General features: G+C 40.3%; 1 protein-coding gene across 2 annotated transcripts; it reads right to left on the bottom strand.

Annotated features, from left to right (window-relative positions):
- Positions 1-3,615: 3,615 nt before the first annotated feature.
- Positions 3,616-22,497, bottom strand: ANKRD46 (ankyrin repeat domain 46). Of its 2 annotated transcripts, none has more exons than XM_061373245.1 (4): positions 22,376-22,497; positions 11,565-11,907; positions 10,040-10,198; positions 3,616-5,682 (listed from the first exon to the last, which is right to left on the bottom strand). In XM_061373245.1, exons 2-4 carry the CDS (start codon positions 11,873-11,875, stop codon positions 5,466-5,468), a joined length of 687 nt encoding a protein of 228 aa, XP_061229229.1. In that variant the 5' UTR covers positions 11,876-11,907; positions 22,376-22,497; the 3' UTR covers positions 3,616-5,465. The 2 variants fall into 2 exon arrangements, with proteins under 2 accessions (XP_061229229.1, XP_061229230.1); XM_061373246.1 differs by lacking the exon at positions 22,376-22,497 and adding an exon at positions 22,133-22,241.
- Between the last annotated feature and the right edge of the window lie 259 nt (positions 22,498-22,756).

Here is a 22,756-nt window from a genome sequence, read left to right on the forward strand (position 1 = left end):
TTAACTAGTTTGCTTCAATATGCACACTTCATTAGGGCAGTGCAACCTTTACACATTCATACCTTCACACCAATGCAAGGCTCTGCCAGCCTCTCTTCCAGAACACTAACCTGACAGAGACTGTTATCTGAAAAAGTCCTCATATGAAGGAATTTGGCTCCATAACAAATTCATATTCTACAGTTCAAACCAAATTTACTATGATTTCTTACTGCTTTACATTAAGAGAATGTTATCTGTTTTGTTTTTTTGTTTTTTTTTTAGCAAAGACAGATACTACTGTATATACTTGATCCTTCATTTGGATTCCTGCCTTCTGGTATTTAGATAAACATAATTTAATACACCAGAAATATTTAATGTCTTACAAAGAGCTTCTGTTCACATTTGGTGGCACTCCTTTTGCTAACCTGTGTGCAAAAGGATTCTTGCATGAGAGGAACCAGTTCGGGCTCCGCATGAGCAGCTGTTAATGTAGGCACGCATTCAAACATGCCGTTGTCTGAAATAGCAGCGCTCTAGACGTTGAAAGTCAAGAAGGCCAGCTCAGGTTGCAGGGCTGCACGGCCACCCCTGTGCCATGGTGTCATCACCAGCCAGTGAAATCCTCCTCCTGCTAGCAAGCTGTTACTGGTCACTCCTCACACTTCTTACAGGCATTAGGACTGGCCTTTAAGCAGCGATTCATGAAGGTACCACACTGCTCTGCCTCTCTTGCTGCTGTCTTGGCTCACTGCATTCACTTCCCTCCTATTTTCTGCAAACCACCACACAACAAATTCTGTTCCAAACGTCTCCCCATTTTTCCTTATCCAGAAGGTAGTTTAAAATCACAGACAGAAAGAACGTGTCACTTGAAGCCACAGCTGTGACTTGCTCTTCCACTTGTTGTTGACTTTAGAAGAAATCCTGATTTGTTGATTTTTAGTTGTGGCAATTTCCAGTAGATTTCCCATTCCCTCGGCAGTAATGAAGAACAATCGTTTTGTCTCATCACAGTCATTAGGAAATGCTTGTTGCTTAACGCTTAGTTACAATGATTTACAAACTACAAATGCCTACAGCAGACACACATTTTTCAGGGTTCTGCACACAGACTGCTTCAGCCGCAACACCAGAGCGTCAGTTCTGCTTTGCGTGAGAGCACAGGCTGCACCACATCACTGTCAGATGGAGACTTCCAGTTTTCATCTCAGATTTCTGTGGCAGAGTGACCGTGGGAACACTCTGCTCCCTGGCAGTGCATTCCCGGCAAAGACCTACCAATTAGTTGCATTTGTCTCCTAATACCGTGTGTCTTAGAAGTGTTCCTCCTTTGAAGCATTTGCAAGAGCAGTACCAAGATATCAGGCAACACAAAACTCAGCCGAAGCACTTGAATAATTTCAAGGTAACAGGTGAATCACACTGCCCTGTGAGCGTGGGTACAGAATTATCTCTACTGACACCAGAAATTAATTGCATCACGTTAACAGAGATTTGAGATTCATGATTCAACATCTGCACCTGCAGCAACTTGCTGCAAGTTTCAGCACTTGCAGAGAGCTGTGAGTTATGAAACTGTGCACTGACGTTTGAATTCTTCCAGAAAGCCCCAACACCAGGGATGAGAAATGCAGCAACAATTTGCAACAGTTTCTACATCATTCCGGATGATTTAGGAAAGTGTATCCCAAGTAACCAATCCACAAGGATTAATGGTGAAATGTAAGAAATGAACACCGAGTGAAGAAAAAGCACTCTGATGTAATTCTCACGTCATTTAAGACTTATTTTAGTCACCGATGCAAATCTGAGTTAAACAAAGAGCTGGCTTCAGAAACAGGCACAACTTCAAAAACAACTGGCTTAGAGCAACAAGTTAACTGGTGTGTCAGCTGAGGAAGAAATCAGTTCTGTTAAAACTCAACTCCAGGTAACATTTAAACATATGCTAGACTTGCAGATTCTGAATGTGACGACATTACCCATGTTTTTTTGAGTTTGCAGAGAGTTTCAACTGCAATTTGCACTTTTAGTATTACTTTAAAATGATGTTATGGCATTTCTGAATAAATTACTTACTTTGCATTTCTCTAAAGTATTATGACCAAACACATTTTGATTAGAAAACCAGCTACCTAGCTAACTAGCCCATCTACAATAGATGGGCAAGGTGATAATTTTGACTTACTTATTAAAAACAGAGAGATGGCTCATGCTAAAATCAACCTTCAGACCAGCTGCAGACCCCAAAAACTGACTAAATCTTCTATTTCCATAATTTAAAGTGCAGCCACGTTCTTCCTCTCATAGCAGCTTTCCATGATAATACTCCTCACAGTGCCAGATATGTCCAGTAATGAAATACCTCTCGTATTGTTGCAACCGGAACCAACCCATGACAGTCACAGAACAGATCACCCCCTTCCACAAAGCAAACTACCAATATGAGTGAAAACAGAAGCCCTTGAAGATAAAAATATATGGTACATGAACAAGCTACTACAATGTAAGACAGGTGTGGAATCAATGTGAGCGCAGGGACAGCCCACTGCTCTATAGCCTGAATGCATCTGTTTTACACTCCAGTTTACCTTGCATGATCTTGTCCACCAAGTTTTATAACACTGGAAAAAATCATTTCATCCCTCCATGATCATTTCCCCTCTCAATTACTTACTCTGTTTTAGCTCATTAGCTTGAGAACAGCTTGAAACAACAATCTGTCTTGGATTTGAAGACTGCTTTAGCAAAATGGAGTCCCTGGATCAAGGTATGCAGCTGCAACAATAACTATATAAAAAAAAAAACACCTTACTGACCTATAGATAATCTGAACAATCTATGTCATTATGCTGTAACAGTGAAACTCTCTATGACAACAGTTTCAAGAGGAAGCAGGCTAAAATCTGTTCCTGTAAGAAAGACGGATTGTATTCCTTGGAATCTAGTGTAAAGGAGGCAAATTAATTCTTTAGAATCAACCTTTGAAAAGGAAAATGTTAATGTTTACAGGTATATTGAAAGGCAGAGCTGCCCTTCTTCAGTAACAGAGATATATCCAGATCAAACTCCTCTTGTAGTCAGATGTTTATCACATCCTTATTTCAAAGAGCAGCAGTCATTACACAGTGAAGTTCAAACACTGCTTTGGATCTCTTTGGGTTTAAAAAGTGAAAATATATTAATTTGGAACATACACACAATTTTTTCAAACCTTTTCTGAAGCTGCATAAGCAGCTGTTGCATACAGCATAAACAAAGTACAGAAAAGTAGGAAAGGCTACTTGAGGCTCAAGCTTTGTTCTCTTGGTTATATTTTGTACTCCTTTATAGATAATCTTAAATCTCGAGGGACTCTATACCACATGTTCAATACCTGAAATCTTATGTAAGAGAGAGACAGGCCAGACAGCAACTTCAATTCAGTAACACCAGTGAAAATAAACCAGGCAAATCTAAAGAAACCATGCTCTAAAACCTCATGTATACTGACAGTGTGGCTGTCATTTGTCTGGGTGGGAACCTCCACACTTCTGAAAAGCTCATTATCAATGCACAACAAACAAACAACCTCAGTAAGATGGGGTAGCATCATTACCATGCACTAATGTAATAACAGACAAAACCATATTTACTACATATATTTATTTGTGGCATTCACCCGTACAAGAATACAGTTACAAATTATGGAGATAGTACACACTGAGAGATGCCATGACTCTCCAAGATACAGAGTATTATTAACAGAAATGTACTTACTGAGAGAACTGAATGTGATTTAGGTATCTATGAGTTTATAATTCTCAGTTCATGACCAGACATATAACAATTGGAATAATCAGAAGAGGAGCATGCGCTGGGGCCTTTTTTTGCTTGGTTTGTTGTTTTCTTCCTCAGAGGCTTTCCTTCCTGCAGCACTGCAGCTGCTCGAAAAGTATCGTTTCGTTAACCTCTGACTTAACAAATGAGATCGAGGATTATTCAGACGCAATTTAGAATGGAGCCCAGCTCAGTGAAGCCTGTGTCACACATCAAAACAAAGACAATAACCCTCTTTACTCAAACCCATAAACAAGACAGAAAAATACACATGGTAGCAGAATAGAGAGATGTCGGTTACTTCTGCCAATACTTAGTCATTTAAAATTTCTTAACTGTTATATGTTATTTAGCAACGATTCAGGAGTAGCTAAGTCAAAAACCAAAGATTCATTAGGTTTGTAGAATTTATTTTGGGTGGGTTTTTCAAGGCAATAGCAAGCAAGAGAGTCAGCTGTTGGATCAGCATGGGAGGAGAGAATCTGCTGTCTTTGAAAGCCTCCAACTTACTGCCTAGTACCTTTCTAGCTTTCATAAAAGAGTAACTGATTCATACCCCTAGGCTATTTACAAACAAAGGATGTCACAGCTAAGTACAGAATGGATCAAGATTTCATTTAATTTCATACAATGTTCCTAAATAGTAACATTTAAAATCCTTTTATTCTGCATATTCAGAAAATAATCCATAAGCCTGTAAGTGTTGTCTGAAAACAATTGAAATGGAAAACAATTCTAGAAAGGAATCCTATGCAGTCGAGTCCTCTCCACAAACACAAAACCAATACTAATTGCATGGTTCACTCTTGTCCCTGTAGGAGGAATAAGAAGCTATCTTTCATGACATGTTTCACAGTGACCTTACAGAATTATTATATACAGAGCAGAACACCTAAATCACTTTTAAATCACCCTCACAATGAAAGGCTTGCTTAGTAACATTGCAACAAAAAGGCAAAATCTTCAGCCTAAGGCTGAAACAACTTTACTTGCAAAGCACAACGAACAGCTTTCTTCTACAAGATTTACTTCAGGCAGGTATTAACAACATTAAATCCATGTAGAGAAGAAACATTACATTAACCTAATAAATAAAGGAGTGATCTACTCATTAAAGACACACAAAAACTCATTCTTTTCATAAGCTAGCAGATATGAAACTATGGAGAGGCATTAAAAGAACTACAAAGTTGCAGCTTATTACTGTCTATATATCAGTACGCATTATTATATTATCCAGATTTCTTGAGGAGAACTTCCAAAATAATATTTTTGTTTCAACCGGAGCACACAAGAAAATCCAACAATAGATTTAACTCTTCATAGGGAAAATAAATCAAATTTGGTTCTGTACTAGGATATACTTCTCACACCCAGGAATTTAGTATTTATTAGGAAAGGCCTTTTCTAATCATAATTTTATCAACAGAGAGGATTATCTTCGCATCTTATCTGCAAGTCAAGGTAAGTCAGAGGTAGCTTAGGAATGCTTTAGAATTTAGTGTTTAAATGAATGAATCCCTCTTTCAAAGGGGTTAATAATAAGTACAAAAGGCAAACAGTATCTACAGCTGCCACTGCCTGCACCAAGGGAATAATTCCAAGCAGCTCAAAATAACATTAGAACAGGGAAAACCATGGTGCACTTCTGCACATTTGCTTCAGTGCACCAGTTCAGGCTGGTTTTCTACAAAAGGAAGCACCCCACTAACATAGTACGCTATGCCAAGCGACAGAAGAGCAATGACAATGACGAGGAGCAGGACCCTCCAGAAGCCCAGGTCTTCCACAAACTCTTGCCATGTTGTCCGGAAACTGGAAAGAACTCCTTCACCTTGCTGTAGATTTGGATTAAGGAGGGAATGGCTTTCCATCGCACTACAAAGGATTAGAGTTAAAAATACATCAGAGCAAAAGAATGCACCTTTAAGTATGACAGTAATCCTACTAAGAGCAACTGAAACATTCTAAATTAAAAACTACACCTACACCTACAGATTTATAGCATTGCCTCTGCTAAGTCAAGACAAAGCAGATCAGGAAAAGACTCCTAACTCTAAACTTATTTAGTTGAAAGGATGTTTTATTAACCTGTGTAAAAAGAATGCTATTTGTTTGTAGGCTTGCCACCTAGAAGCCTTCAAAAGTCAGTTCTCATAATTGCTACTAAATACAGCTTAGTAAACTTTAATGGAGCATAAGCTAAAACCTCAAGGGGCACAGCTCTTGTTAACAAATTATGATGTAAAAATAACCTCTGACTAATAAAATGGAAACTTTGACCAATATAATTTACGTTCTGAAATCTGTAGTGATCTTTACTACTCTCCTGAATCTCTTTGTTCCAGAGGCCTCTTCTCTAGCATAAAAACATCACAGAAAACAATAAATTTGGGTAACAAGAAGTTCAGAAACTTTCTGATCTTCAAGACAAATTGGCATTGCTGTGTTTTCTACCATATGGTGTTCAGCAACTGCTCTGATGTTTAACATTTCACTACCAATCCATCAGGCCCTCTTAAATTGTAAGACTATAAATTAAGGACTGGAACTCTCACTTTTAAATGAGAAACAAATATAAAATCAGAATGAAGCTGTCATCTTGACAATGAATCTCCTTCAGGAAAACATAAGTTGTTTCAAATACTGCATGGCTTCTTGTATCATTCTCCTTATTTTGCTGGTTTCACAACCAGTCTGTAACAGAAAACTGTTGCTGTATGAAAAAAAACCTCACAAAGAGCAGGGAAACTTTCTCATCACTTGATTTTACTTACGTAAAACTTTAGCCATCTGCACAGTCCTGTTACTTCTCACTTAAGTGAAATTACATACACAGGTGTTTACAGGATCAGGCTTTGACAAGCACAGAAAAGAAATGGTGAAACCAACTACGTACATGATGATGTCAATAGCAAAAGGTAAGCAGAGAAAACCCAGTTTCCTCCCCCCCCTTCTAATTGCTTTCAGTTACCACATTCCTATATATCTCTTATAGCAACAATAAAAGAAAACATTTTAGGGAAAAGTAATTTCCATGTCAAAACTAACTGGAGAAATGCCATTGTTCTTGGTGACAATAATAAATTGACAAATGCTTGTTATCAGAAAAAGGTCTCACTTATAAATCTTTCTCCTAAGATTACACCACTGAAAAACTTCCCACTATTCATAAGGTATTTTTTCTTAGGAAGTACAGCCACTGAAGAATAATTAGCCTGAACTGCCATAGCTTGCTGAAGCATTGCAGCATCATGAGCAGATTTCAGAAACTGCCTATTAAACAGATTGGCTATTTTGTTTTTTAGATATTTACATACTGTAAAGCTCTGTTTGCTTGCCCATAGCTACAAGATTTAGTCATCTTCCTTGCTTATTATGGTTTCCCAAGCAAAACAAAGGCTTTAATAAGACAGACATTGGTTGAACAGAATTCATTACTACATTCATTAAGTACTAACTAGTTAATACATAACCACACAGAGGTTAAATAAAGGTGCAATGCAATTTAAGTGAAAAGATCACGCTTGCTCATTAAATAGAAAAGGGTACATAAAAAACACTTCTGCTATTTTATATTACAACCCAATTAAAATCAATCTCATTCCCCTGTCCTGCCACAGGCAGGGACATCTTCCACCAGAACAGGTTGCTCTAAGCCCCATCCAACACTGCAAGGGATGGGGCAGCCAGAGCTTCTCCGGGCATCCTGTGCCAGTGCCTCACCACCCTCATAGTGAAGAATTTTTTCCTAATATCTGATCTAAATCTTCCCTATTTCAGTTTAAAGGCATTCCCCCTTGTCCTATCCCTATATGCCATTGTAAAAAGGCCCTCTCCAGATTTGTTGTAGGTCCCCTTTAGGTACTGGAAGGATGCTCTAAGGTCTCCCTGGAAGCTTCTCCATTTGCTCTTATTATGAATTACATCTGCTTAAGATGGTAAAGGTAATGCAGCAATGCATCCTACATAAGAGGTTTGTGCCCCACAGCCCAGACAGATGTTCTCTTCTGTTTCCAACACAACGTGGAACTGACATTTGGATGCACCAGTGGGAGCAGTCACAGGTCACGCTGTGCTGTGTACATGGACAGATTGTCTGCACTGGAAGATGGACAGAGCGATCTCTGCCTCCAAAGAGCACAGTGCCACTCCTCACCGGGAGGGGTGCCAAGCAAGTGAAAATGAATCTGACTCAGAACCTAGCTCTGGTCTCTGCTTTCAGAGCAGCAGCACTGCATGTAACAGGAAGCAGAAAACTTAAGTCAGAGACTGTTTTCAGAAAGAGCAACCATTATTTCTCCATAGGTTCATACATAATGTAAGAGAGTTGGTGCGGTGGGAGAGGACAGAAGACATTCATCTAAGTGTCTCTAAAATGTGAAAATAATACTAAGAGGGAGGAACGAAACTGCAGAGGTCTCAAAAGCCAACCGTTATGAAGACATTATTTATTTACAAAGCAAACAGCAGACAAGCTCACTTCTCTTGCTGCTGTAGGCATCTGTTATTTGTTATTTTAAAAATAACGTATTTCAGGCATTTTAAACACGTTCACAAGCAGGCTGGGTAGTGCGCTGTTTATGTCTCTGTGCCTCTCCCCAAGGAGAGTTGCTGACTTCCTTGCCAAAGCAAACAATATAACATTTATGAAGGTCAAATAACAGAAAGGAAGCTATGTTCATTAAAGGGACACTATCGAATCAAAACCTGGAATTTCAATGAGGCTGAGCTGTTGGTCCATGTGTTTAAACGAAACCAGCATAAATGCATTTCTGTGTGACAAGCAACCTTCAGAGAAATGTAGTTAAAATAACATGCATGAATTCTTTTTATACCCATGTCGTTTTGAGAATAATATTAAATTTTCTATTTCAGGGCTTAAAACAGTCTCTCTGACGACTGAGGTCACTAATGGATAAGAATGAACTTCCAATCTGCTCACTGGGAGTATCTTAGATAACAACTCCATCTACAGGGTTTAATTTTCATTCACAGTGCCAGCTGTGTACATTTTGACACAAACTGAACAACAATTAGGTGACAAAACTCCCTGTCTTTTGTGACACAGTGTTCCAGCAGTCACAGTTCATGCTCATTATTAGACAAGAAAATAAATACAGTATAAAAGCAAGTATTCCAAGCAACACTGATATTCTGTTTCCACTATCATTAAAAAAAAACCCACAAACAAGCAAACAAAATACCCACAACAAAACAAACCCTCACAACACAACACAACAAAACAGTCCTGGAAAGATCTCTTGCATTATTAATCTGAGACCCATGTTCTGTCATGTTTACTGGCAATTCAGTGATCTCTGCAAGAGAAATCAGCCTCCTTGAAAATGTGTAAGGCTTCTTGCCTCATCTAAATCCTACAAGAAGGCTGTCTTGGAAGCTCACTGTAAAAAAACACTCCCAATTTTCCATCAGAAAAGTATTTGTGGTTTATCTGTGTCTTTCTTCTCCTGTGCTATCATCATCTTTTGTCTTAAATAGTCACTTTATGTTGTCCAAAACCAGTATATCTTGTTGGCAGCCACACACCTCAGCCTTTCCTCTGCCAGGCTACACAGACCTCTAGTTGCCTTCTTTCGCAAGGAGACGCGCTGTTGCCTTGAGCACTGAAGTAACGCTTCTCCACGCTTCTTAAGGGATAAAACCTATTTCGACTGGGGCTAAAGAGCATTACAGACTGTACTACACAGCATAGGTTACACTGCTTTTTATGACAGCACTGGCAGCTTTACGCAGTGGACATATGTCATTTTATGCTTTGTAGGACTTCAGTGCGTTTTCAGGGTAGCATCAACTCCTGGAACTGACTTCACTACTTCCACATGAACTACATCAAGCCTATCCTCTTATACCACTTTCCACTGACAAAATTCCATTTTACAGCATGCAGCTTTAGGTAAATGAAGTTCCAGTTTGTGCTTCTGAACCACAATTTATCCCTACTAATTTCCTCTCCCTTGTCATCCCAGGTTTTTGTCTGTGCCATCCCGGTTTCCTCTGGCTTGCCTGTATTTCACTTCTTAGTCCCACTAATATGCAAATTTTAAACAAGCACATTCCCAGAATCAGACCTTTATGAATTCATCTGTAACTTCCCTCTAACCCAACACATTCCCTGAAATCTTCAGTTCTCCTTTAACTATCAAGTCAATCGCAGAAATGGAAAAGCCATTAATATTATTTCTCCTAGTAATTATCTTTGTTTTGTAAATACCTTTCGCTTTCCGCAGTTTGCATTGTTTCCAGCTTTGAGTGAGCTCCTCTGTTAAATCCTTTCACCTCTTGCTCCTCTAAAGATTCCAGCAGTCTAATCACATCTTTATTCACTCCCCTTCGTTTTGCAAGAACAAGGGGTGTTGCACCTTGGTGATTGCTAAAATGACCCCACAAAACAAAATGAGAAGAAAAGAAACCTTTAATATAGAAATTTTGTAACAAGACAACTCAGTATAAAACATTACAATTTATTAAGTCCCCAGAACTATTTTCTGTCATACCAGACAGTAAGAAATTACCATCTGTACAAGTTATAACATCATTGACTACACAAGAAAATTCGTATGTTTCGGTTTGAAACTGCACAAGTCTTCTAAATAATACTGAAATTCCTAGTACTGTAATCTAATTGGAATCTCTGGGTGTTAGAACAAAAAAATAAGCAGTAGATTTAGGCGGTGTTCAAATTTAAGCTTAATTTCAAGAAGGAATTGTGCAATCTGGTTCCTCAGAGTTGCTTTTCCATTGGACTATTAGGACATCAGGCAAAAATGAAATAAAATACAGATGGTCCCTCTGCTGTTATTAAAATCGTACCAAATAGGAGTAGAGCTGCCTTCAGACTAAGCATTTTCACCAGTTGTTTGAAATGAGGACAAAGAAAGCCAAAGCCACAGCCCTTAAAGAATCTGGTCTTTTGCAGAGTTGAAAACATTAATGAGGTACAGGTGAAAAAGCAACAGATTAAAAAACTGAGAGGTTTTGAAGTTACTACTGGTTTTGCACATGTTGTAAGTATGCACAAAGCGTCACAAACAAAACAATTCCATTACTGCAATGAAACAGCTAGTTATTTTGCAGCTTGAGAGCTTACATCTGAGCCCTGGCATCTGACAGCTGCTGGAAGCCAGAAGGAAAGACTATACAATATTTAAAAGAAGAACTGAGTCACAGACTTTGAGGGAGGGGGAAAGCACTGAAAGGAAGCATTGTTACCAAAGGAGTATGGGAATGAACTGACACACACATACACTGTATTTCCTTTGTCTCATACAGTGCAACAATTAAAACAATAGAACTGGAGTGGAGAAAATTCTTTTAAAGCAGTCAATGCAAGTTTTCCTTTGGTGCCAACCACCCACACCTGGCTGTCTGGCTAAACCAGGGTAGCAATGTCAGCGGTGAGGCAGGATGAGATCCAACAGCCCCCACCAGCAGCTGCTCTGTTTATTTGCTTTGCCTGTTGCACAGATTAGCAGAAGTGGCCTCTTATTGTAGAATGGTTTGGGTTGGAAGGGACCTTAAAGATCATCTAATTCCAACCCTTATTGTTTTCCTGCCTTCTTAATTTTGTGGGATTTTTAAATGATACCTTAAAGTGGAATTGCACCACATACAACATTTCAGCAAGAAATTAATACGCAAGGCTCTGGCAAGAGAAGACTAATGTGTTACAAAATATGTACGTATAAAACACTAAACTTTGAAATAAGTTTAAAGTAAAAAAAAATAAAGTGACTTACCAAATATCAATTTTAAGTCCATTAGAAACTAGGAACTGGATGGTATCCACATGCCCACACAGGTGAAGGGCTGTGTTACCCTGGTAGTCGGTGGCTAGTAAGTCAGCACCAAATTTATGCAAGAGTTGACAGATGTCTACATTTCCTCTGGCTGCGGCAAGGTGAAGGCCAGTTCGGCCTCGGCTGTCACGAATATTGGGGTCGAAACCGCTCTCTAGCAGTCGTTTGGAATAGTTAAAATCTCCATCGATGCAAGCTTGCAGCAGTGGCACATTTGTCTGGGAAGAGTCGTTTACAAACACGTAGGACATTGTTCTGATTCTCTTTGGAGCAGGTGACTAACCTGCAAATAAAGTGGGAAGAGATTATGGTGAAGCCAGGCAAATAAACACGATTTGGTAGTGCTCAGCTTTCCCAAGCAAAAATGCAAACTAGCTCATAAACCAACTCTGAAATCTTCATGTTAGTACATACTAACTTTGTGTGCTGCATTCCCTTTCGGTAATATGGAAAGAGCCCCTTTCAGTCTTACACCTCTGGAAACAGCAGCAAAACTATATTATTACAGAAAATGGGCAAGATCAACATCACAAATGCAAGACAAGCCATTAGCTTTCAACCAGTAAGAGATCACATGTAGTGGTATTGGTACTAAAGGGCAAAACACTGGAGATCAGAACTGAAAGGAAGAACCATGTTTCATAAATTGGGAAACCATATACAAGCCAGTCAACAGTGATGCTAACTACACTTCTTACTAGCAATAAGCAAAGCTCCAGCATGATTTCTACCATTTGAATCTGAACTTGATGTACAAAGTACAGTCAGTTGCTAAAAATGCGTGATTACTATAAATACTAATTCCTTCATTCTGCAAGAAACATATTTTTCAATACTCTTTACAGAACATTATTTTTATAGTGCCACAGATATACAGACTACTGAAAAGCAAGAATAGCAACACTGACCACAGAAAACTGAGCATATTGTGTGAAACTACCCACCTGAAAGTGGAAACTGGAAGTGGGTACAAGAAGGACAATGGTAAAATCAAGTACAGAGCTACTGTGTGTTGAACTAGAACCTCTATATAAGGAAACACAAATGTAGTTTCTCTGACTTACTACTAAAAAAAGCATTAAGTCCTTTTCTGTATCAGGACCTAAAAGAGAAAGATGAACGTTTCACCATGGATTCCTTGATAGAGAGTATTTAATGAAATGTGATTTAAGTTTTGCAGAATAATATTTTAAGAATGAGTCAAATTATGAGGTTACGATGACAGTGTGCTTATGGGACACAGAAAAGATGACTTAAAAACAATAAGGAAAAAAGGGAATGTCTATGCAAGAGGATGGCAAAATATGCCTGAGGCAATGCTAAGAAATGAAACCATCCTAGCTTTGCACTGCCTCAGAGAGGAGGCAAAACAGGGAAAAAATCGTATTAACCAGTAAAAACCCTTAGAAAAAAATCTCAATATGGAAATGACACTGTTCAAGTGACAGGAAGGAACAGAGATTTTACAAGATAAACTTTGAATGGAAGCTGAACTGAAACTTCACTTGAAACAGTGTATTTCACTTGCCCTGGGGTTTGTATTTTGGGCTCATGATGTAGCAGTGTTGATGTAGCTGTATAGCCCTTGTTAAGTCTGCTATATGCAGATTTACATTTTCTCATCCATAGAAGGTATCCTTCCACACCAGTGCACTCATTCAGCCAGGAGAACGGAAACATGGCCTGTAGCCAAAGAATTAGATTTAAAACCTCTCCTTTTTTTGAGAGTTTGTAATGTCTGTATTGTACAGCTCTTCCCCCATGTTTTAGATCAAATTCCAGATCAAAGTACCTACAAAAGTAATTTCGAAATGTCTACATGCTGGTTTGATTAACAGCTGCAGCATCTGGGGCTGTTGAGGTTAATAAGTCATATTTAAACTTCATTATTGTATTTCCTATGTGGACAAATTCTGCTACATGTATCAACACTGTCTAGCTTCCCAGTGCAGGAATGCACAACTGGGTTTTTTTTATTCTTGGATGCAGAAGAGAAAGAGATGGGAATAACTTCTACATCCTGGTATCTGTATGAAGAATGATTTTAAGCAGAGTACATTCCCCTAGGCTGCAAGCATGTTTTTAAGCACGTGATGGTGTATCACTGGCTCAGGCACCCTTTTCCACAGTCATTTCCAATAGCAAAAGCCAGTTCACTGATGTACCATAAAACATTTCACGCAAGACTGGTGTCACTTAAGGCACTAACAGCTTTCTTATTACTCTACCCAAGAAGAAAGCAAAATGTACTTGTATTTCCGATGAATATGTTACAAAACCCCTCAGTGTTGCAAAGCTGGAATTCCCAGCTGACAGCAATTTCAATTTTCTTGCCTACTGCCCACCCAAGTCATAAATGATAAAAGAGTTTCCCTTCAACTCCGTTAGTCTCTTTGCTGAGAAAAACATTGGGCACAGTTTCTGTACAATGTGATTGTGACCTTTACATTCTGAACTAAATCTTCCTTAAAGCCAGGTCGTAAATCATTTAAAAACCTCTGATTATTAGCCATAGTAACAGCATTATTAGCCATAGTAATGCAAAACCCTACCTGTACTTGATAAAACTATGGTGGTTCACTTGTAAAGTAATAGTTGAATGTTTAGACCTGTTTTATAAAACACTGCCTAACTTAACACAACAACAGAATATTATGCCGGAAGAGATGCATGCTATTTGAGAAACAGTATAGCACACTCTGTTAAACGTAAGCTAATGTTTACACTTTCATACCAGATGTGTACATCTACTAAACCCTTACAGAATTCCCTGTCACTTCATATATAAATCTGATGAAACATTAGCTAATAATACCACTGCCTTATCTTCTCCGGAAAGGAAGCACAAAGATTAGCAGTTATCAGAAAGTGTGACTGGAAGTCATTCTGATTCAGAATTTATTATCACCAGTATCTTTCAGAATTGATCACTAAAGTGTAGAAGGCTAAAGTGAAACCTTAGTGTTTCACATAAAGAAAGACAAAATCCCAACAAATCCTTCTTCCCAAGGCAAAAAATCTGGACCATCTGGTTTGATTTATCTTTGTGATTAAGAAGATTTTTTCCTACAAACACAATTCTATTTCACATATGGCTACCTAACCAATGCCAGATACGAGCTGCATACAAAGCTGAGCTATACACCATCTTTAAAATGCCAGTCTCCAAATGATACATTCTTTCCTCAAATTTAACCCAATTTAGCAGTATTTCTTGTCTAGCAAAACTCAGAACAAATTACAATAGCCAACTTAATTAGATATTTTTGAATAAGCAAACTGTGGTTACATTTCAGACCACACTATGTATCAAAAAGCTTATTGCTGTATAATGGATTGGATGCAATGGATTTAGAAACAAAATTCCAAAGCACTGGCCATTCTCTTCAAATTGCTTCTGGAAGATGAACTGGATTACAACTCTGAACCTGCCTAGGAGCTGGTACACCTACATTAAGCACTGATGGCACAGGCATATATTGGGACAAACAAGACATGAAAGTATTGCAAACTGAGTTTTTAGTATCTCTATATATTCCTGCTAATACTGGAGTTAAGTACATCTAATTTGGTTCAGTAAATGACTGCTTCTAAAAATGGATCAGTGTCTAATTAAAATGTATATTTTAAATGATAGGGTTTAAAAAAGAAAAAAAGTTTTGATGTTAATAACTTGGTCCTTTGATAGAAAATTAGTTTTTGTGGGAAAAAAATAAATCAAAGACGTCCTTCTAACCAAGAAGGATTCCCATTAGAAAGGCATAATATAAGAATACATTTTCCCTAAATTTATACAACTTGGATACGGCCTCAACACAGTGTACTGTTATTAACAGAACTTCAGAAATTATGCTGTAAGCATGTGCGCTAGTACAGGATGAGAAAATTTAACTGATTGCTCTGCTTTCAGAAAGAATGCTTATATTAAGTGATTCTGTGAGAGTTATTTACTTACCTGTATTAGAAGCCAGGTGTCTCTCAGGGTACTGCGTACAACAGTAACTCAGTGTCACACGTTGAGCTGTTGTACAACACATTCACACCTGCAGAAGTCAGGAGTGATCCTGAATAACTCAAACCATACAGCTAGATACAAGTTCTGTCACTTCTTAAACTAGTCCTAAATTTGCACTAACCATGACAGTTTTATTTTGCAGTAAATACATGCTGTTGCCTCTGCCTTCTCATTTTGTTTAAGTTACCAAATAGCTCTGGAAAAAGGAGAGAACAGCTAGGTTGTGAGATAGAATCACTAATGGGACCCATCTCTCCACTGCAAAAATGTGAACGCACTTGACAAGTTGTAATTTATGAGCCAGTCACTGCTACATGGGATATCCAGTCCTGTAAAACTGCCATGTTTCCAGGAACATTCAGACAAACTGAAGTAATTGTCCCTATTTTAAAACAATACATCAGGACAAGGGAACAATACCAGATTGCTCAGTACTTGACACTTAATATAAGCACACACTTCAACATCTAGAACTGAGGCATCAGCAAGACTACAAAAGAAACTGCCTCCTGCAATAAATGAAAACTAAAAGCCAAGAAAGAGTGCATTTTGAGAGTACTTCAGTGGCAGTGGCTTGTGAAGCTCTTCCTCTTCAATCTTTAAATGAATGGAAAACATTCTAGTCCTTTGCTTAAACTGAAAGCTCATGATCTCTGAAGGCAACGTTTCCTGATCAAATGGGATTGTTCCCTTAAAACCACTATGTGAACATAAGCTCTATCTGCATATACAAGATTAATTTTTTAAGTAGGCTTAACTCAATCATTTAAAACAAACAAACATAAAACCATCACCACATTACCTTGTGCTTCCTCTGAACATTGACCAATTGTTGAAATATAAACCCAACAATATTATTCTTCTTTCTAGGTAGGCTGAGGGAGAAATCCCTTGCACACATTTTCATGCACACACGTATTTATGTGCAAGTCACTCAGAAGTCATTTAACTGAGTCAATGTTATGTTGAGCAAAATATCTTAAGATCAATTATAATTTCTGTTTAGGAAAGAGCCCCTTTATCTACATGAAGTTTCACTGAGAGCTCTGTATCTTCCATTAAAAACCTGTATCTTATGAATTCAACAGGAACAGTTTTACTGCTTCACTAATAAGGATTTGATGCTAAAAGCAGCATCTCAAATTCAGTACAGCACAATGTCCATTCTACACAGAGCTATATTTTGCAGCATTGTAGTTATTTTTCCAACAGTTCCTGGATTCAGTGTAACAGCAGGTTCATAAGATCTGCCTCTCCCTTCTTGTCCCTAGCCAGACACATGGGTAAGTGGCAATACAAGAACATTATTTATACCATTTGTTTTCAGTCATTCCCTTCTGCAAACATGAGACATACAGGTATACTCTCTTAATGTCAGGACCACCCTGAGGAGAAACTCTGGTGTACTGCACATACCTAGTGCTTTGCATGTACAGACTACAAAGTGCTTTATGAAAAAATCAGAATAACTATTGCTGCTCGTCTATGGATCAGCAGACAGTGGCATTGAGAAACAGGAAGCTTTGCTCATCAATGTACAATATGTCAAAATTACAAGATAAAAAATGAACAAGATCTCAAGTACCATTCTAGGGTTGCAGAATACTTCCCCAGATAATATAGTATATGCATTGTGTATTTATGTATACAAAGTAAGGGAACAATAGGAAAGAGATCATTCTTTTAAAGCACCTTTATTGACAAGCAGATTCACAAACATTTTATCCTTACTACATTTAAATGGTAAATCAATTGCATCACATGTTTCAGTGCAGCTAACTCCCATCAAATATACATTTAGGCACTTTTGAACCTTGCTCATTTTTCATCTTCCACAAAGGAACTATTTAGGAAGAAGGGCAATTTATAGTTTTCTTCAAATCAGCTGTAAATTCAATTCCCCACAACTAGCTCAGATAAGTCAGTAAATAACTGCAGTACTTCCCTGATCACTGTGGTCGGTTTGCACATATCTGCTTTTATAGGAAGTTACCGAATCACTTACATTGGTCATATTTATCAACCTCTTCAGAGACCTTTATTCAAATTCCTTCTTTGTTTTTGCTGGGAACAGGTAGGGTGCTAGTATACGCTAATCAAGAAATCATCAAAGGTCACTGCATATTGTTTGGCGGTTGGTTTATCTGTTTGTTTTTTAACAGACCAGAGAAAATTCATCCCACTCCTAATGAAGTGTCTGCATTTAAGCTTGCTGCAGAGCTCGAAGCAGCCCTCTGCAAGAGAAGGCAGCGGCCAGCGAGGAGCAGCGAGGGATGCAGGCAGGGGAACACTGCCGCCACGCGGGGTGACAGCTCCCTGGCAGCAGTAACCCCGGCCCGAAATCCACTCACACCCCCCGCACTGCTGTGTTTTCCTGAGAAGGAAGCGGTGGGAGGCCTGAAAGGAAGATTTTATAAAGCCTGATGACAAAGACTTCTGGAATCCAAACTGCTATTCGCCTGTGGTACAAAGAGCAACCTCCTTAAAGCTCTGGTGCTGTATCTGTGAAATGAGGACTGTGGTGAAGTGGCTTGAACTCTGAAGACAAAGGTATTTCCTTTAAAAACGTATGCATTTATGCCAGTTTCTTTAAAAAAACCCCATGAAAACTAAACCCAAAACACCTCCCAGAATCTCAGACCTTTCCTAGACAAACAGTAATTCCGAGGTGACAAGTTTACTAAAATGGGAAAAACTTTCAGTGTCCAGCAGGAATCAGCAGAAGTCAGAGCTTAGTCAGCTTTATTCCAGCAATAAAGCAAACTAACAGCCAAGAACCTGTCACTACACCACTTATTACTGTACGGTCCATATTTTCTTACTTCATTTCTTATAATGTATGTAATACCTTATGTCATCTTAGTCATACATAACCCTCATGACATGACCTTAGCAACATATGCAACACTAAATCCAACAGCTCGTGAACAAAAGCAGGTCATTTTAAAAAGCAGATGTCACCTAAATTTATAAGTCATTTATATAGAACTGTATCTTTGACTTTACCTTTAAAATATTACTCTGCTTGTTCGCTAGTTTATTTCAATTAATCATTAAACCAGTTTATCAAACCCAAATAGTTAATTACTACTTGCAAATATTCTAAATCTCTATCAATACAGCATGACTTTAAATATTTAATTGGATCACGTTGGTTCATGTTACATGACATGATAGGTAAGATGATATGGTAACACTATCAAGGTCATATTTCTAATTAATATGTATTGATGCTATTTTTCATAAACAGTTATTTTACCATGCTTAGGCTCAAAATATTTTTCCATGTAGGCAAACCTGTAGTAGTACTGTCTGCCAACACTATGTCTTAATGGACTGAAGGGGGTAAATCAGCAGTCTACAGGTTCCAGGGACAACCGGCAAGTCCAAGGAGAATCAGGGAGGCCACCCTTAAGCTCCTGATGTGCACAAAGGCTGGAATTGACTAAAAATATAATGGAAAATTACTGGAAAAATGTGAAATAGATTTGAAATTGTAACTATGGCACCTGAGAGTGAAGTAGCTCAACTAATGTTTAACAATTCCATCAAAGGATCCTGCTGAGCCCAGAAACAGAAAACATCACTTGGACAGGGAAAACTTCCACCTTCAAATAACTTAGTAAATGTTAGTAACGTATGTGAAAAAGACTATACTCAACATGAAAGCTGCCCAGCCACTGAACAGCAACAGCCATGTTTCTGTAAAGAGGCTTGGCAGGTGGTACTCAGTCCTATTTGAGAAAGGGTGGAAAAAACCCATACAGAAGAAAGTCCACGTCAATTGTCACTCCCATGAATAAGAAGTTCGTGTAAAAGTAGCTACAGAAAATCACAGCAAAGGTCCATTTAAGCCTAGCATTATTTTTCAAATGGTGGCTAAAAGCAAGGCGGGGGGGGGGGGGGGGGAAGAGGAAGAAAAAAGAATAGGGCACATGTAGGTAACATTGCATTTTCGATTCAAAACCTTCCTCATCTGAAAAGGGTTCCTGTATATTTAGCACCCCTCAGTGCCCACCCTGTGAACCTGCCCATTCTCATCTTCAACACATATAATATCCACAACATACTCTGGTAAGTTCACCAACTCAATTATCTGTGAAGAACTACATCTTTTGATCTTACTGAATCAAAACCTCATTAGCCTCACTTGTGGATGAGCTCTCCTGCTGGAAAAATGGGCAGCTGACCCCTACTTGTTCGTCCCTGCCACTCATGATTCTACAGGCCTCATCATATCCTCCTCAGAAATCAGGATGGATTTTATAGTTTCAGCTTTCTTGGCCATTGTCTATATGGAAGGGGGTCTGTGTCCTTGACCATTCTTGCTTTGCTTCTCCTAATCTCGCTATTTTTTTACTATATGCTTTCTGAGCTGGAAGCTGAAGTGGGCGAACCACACAGGGCGTTTGAGGTTAACCATGGATTAACACAGTGGCACAACAAGATTCTCTGGTTTGTTCTTTATGTGTTTCCCAATAATATTCACTGTCTGATTTGCCTTTTTGACTGCTGCTGATTATTGTGGTTACCTTTTCATGGAACCATACAATGTAACTACAAAATACTGCTCATTACTGTGAGACCAGTATTTCATATGGCAAGTTAGGATTCTTTCTATGCTATCTGAATCACTCTCCCTATACTAAATTCATGTGCCATTACATTTAGTAATCACTCAGACTTACAGGGTCCTACTGCAGCTCTTCATAGTAAATCTTATCTTTGCTACCCGTCATCAGCCAACACTAGCACCTTGCTGCTCACTGCCTTTTCTAGGCTGTTCATGGAAATGGTAACAGTTCAGAACCCAGAACTGAACCATGCAGAACTAAAATTCTCCCACTGAAAAGACTGACCACAAGCTCACAGAAAATGCTGTCCTGGGTGAGACTGATCAAGCTTGCCCAGCACTCTGCTTTCAACAATCAGAGATCCCTCTTTGGGAGAGCACACGAGCCTGGCTGCTCTCTGCAGCCCATTCCCCAAACACACCCCAGCAGCCACTTCCCTGACTTGCCTTTTTAGCAGCCCCTCAACAGACTTCCTGTCAGCTTTTCTTATCCCTTGCTGAACCTGCTCACACTGCCTCCACAACTCTCCATCTGAATGTTTACCCACTGAAGTCCTTGCCTATAGCCATCTGAAACTGCCCTCCCAGCCGCCCCAGCAAGCAACCCCCATCCCAGTGCTGCAAGACTGGATGAATAACTTCCACTTTATCTACTGCCTTCATTTCATAAGTCTTGGTCATGCCCCAGCCGTCTCCTCTCTAATGTGAACAATCCTGGCTTTCCAGTCCTTCGTCTTAAGGCAGCTGATCCCTTTGGCCCTTTCAGTTGTCCTTCTATAACCCGCTGTATCCTTCAGATGCAGAGATCAGAAACACACACACTGCCCCAGATGTGGGTACACCAAGTTGGAGCAGCAAAATGGTGCCCTCTGTCGTCTTGACTTAGGTGACAGTGGAATCTCAGTAAACACCACGACTGAAATTTGCTGGACAAGGCCCATACACTCAAAGATAAATAAGCCTGTCTGTCATCTGTACTACAGAAAGCTGAATGCATCAGGGATCATGTATTTCACATAACACGTATAAAGCAATGCCCTCTGAAATATTCCGTGCTTATATGTACACCCTGTGACTACCCAAAATGTACTTTGAGTTTGTGTTGCTTTCAAGGGTAAGAACTTCATCTGTAAACTGTGTGTTTACCATGCAAACCCATGTTCTTTAAATTGTTATTGTTCTTACTTCAAACTCCAGCCCTCAGGATCACTGAATTCTCTTTGTCTAGTACTGTAACCCTCTTCTGTATTGCCAATGCCTCCCAACCCTTCATCACTACCAAATTAAACCACTGAAGTTTTAATTGCTACATCATGATCTTTATTTAAATTTTCATAAGATTGGTCTCAAGACATCTTCAAAGAACTAATTTTATAATCTTTTATTCTCAGATTTGATGGAGCTTCTTTTCAGTACTGCTCACCAGTTTGTCTCTAGTTACTTCCCATCCTCTTTACAACTCAGGTGTAATCCCTATTTTTTCAGCACAATAGTAACTCCCTTTGCAGCAGCTGATCAAAACCTTTAGTGCTGTCTAAGGAAAAAAGTAACTACTCCATTTCCCTTAAAGACAGCAATTACTTTATCAACGACAGCTTTGAGGGCAGGTTAAAAAGCAAAACCACGCACTGCCTTTTAGCCTCTTTTATCGCCCGTTTCCTCCCCATCAATACGCTCACGCAGGCCGCAGGCGCCGCACGCTCACTAACGCCCTGTCAGGACGCAGCCGCTGTCCTGCCGCCGTCCCCCTCCCGTGGCCGCGGCTGCCGCAGCACTCGCCGTTCTCAACCCACCGACGCGGCACCGACACCGCTTCCCAGCAGGTCTCGGCTCTGTGTCGCTCCTGCCGCCGCTCGCCGTGCCTGTCACGGCCAGGCCCTCTCCGCGCTCTACGGGCCGAGCCGCCGCCGCCGCCCTCACCGGCGGCCTGGGGCAGCGCTGCCGCCTGCTGCCCGCTGCCGCTCCGGCCACAGCGCTGCCGCCTCGGGGCGGCCGGTTCCGCTGCTCTTCACCCCCACTCCGCAGCGCGCAGTGCTCGGCAGGGCCCGGGCACGGCGCCCACCCCTCCGCTCCCCTCACGGCCAGACCGACCCACACCGACGCTCCCCCCGCAGGCGGCCCCTGTCCCCGCGGCCCGGCGGGCGGATCCCCCGCGGTACCTACCCCTCGGCGGCGGCTCAGCGCGGGTCAGGCGAGCCAACAGGGAAGGAGAAGCGCGGTGCAGACCGTGCGCGCCCCCTGCTGGGCGGAGGTCGCTCCCGGCTCCCGCTACGTGCGGCGCGGAGCTGAGAGGAGGGGACGCACGGCGACAGACGGCGCTGCCACCGCCCCGGAGCCGCGGTGGGGAGGCGCGGCCTCCTCCGGCCCCGAGAGCTGCTGTTGTGCTCTGGATCTCTTAACCCGGCTGCACCGGGAAATAAACCCTGCAACGGGAGCGAGGGCTGCAGCGGGACCCTCGGCCCCTCCCCTCCTTGGCCGCGTAGGAAACGAAGAGCGAGAGGCAGAAAATGACGGGAGAGGAGAGGAGCAACAGCCCGAATGGAA

This window comes from Neopsephotus bourkii, unplaced genomic scaffold (genome assembly GCF_033783945.1).
Source record: "Neopsephotus bourkii isolate Nb327-2 ecotype Australia unplaced genomic scaffold, CSIRO-AGI_Nbou_v1 NB_1630, whole genome shotgun sequence".
In the NCBI taxonomy this organism is placed as follows: Eukaryota; Metazoa; Chordata; class Aves; order Psittaciformes; family Psittacidae; genus Neopsephotus; species Neopsephotus bourkii.

Coding starts and splice junctions, on each gene's coding strand:
- ANKRD46 (XM_061373245.1), bottom strand. CDS start 11,875: ATGTCCTACGTGTTTGTAAACGACTCTTCCCAGACAAATGTGCCACTG. Junction 10,199..11,564: donor GGACTTAAAATTGATATTTG/GTAAGTCACTTT, acceptor GGGTCATTTTAG/CAATCACCAAGGTGCAACAC. Junction 5,683..10,039: donor CAAACTGCGGAAAGCGAAAG/GTATTTACAAAA, acceptor AATCCTTTGTAG/TGCGATGGAAAGCCATTCCC.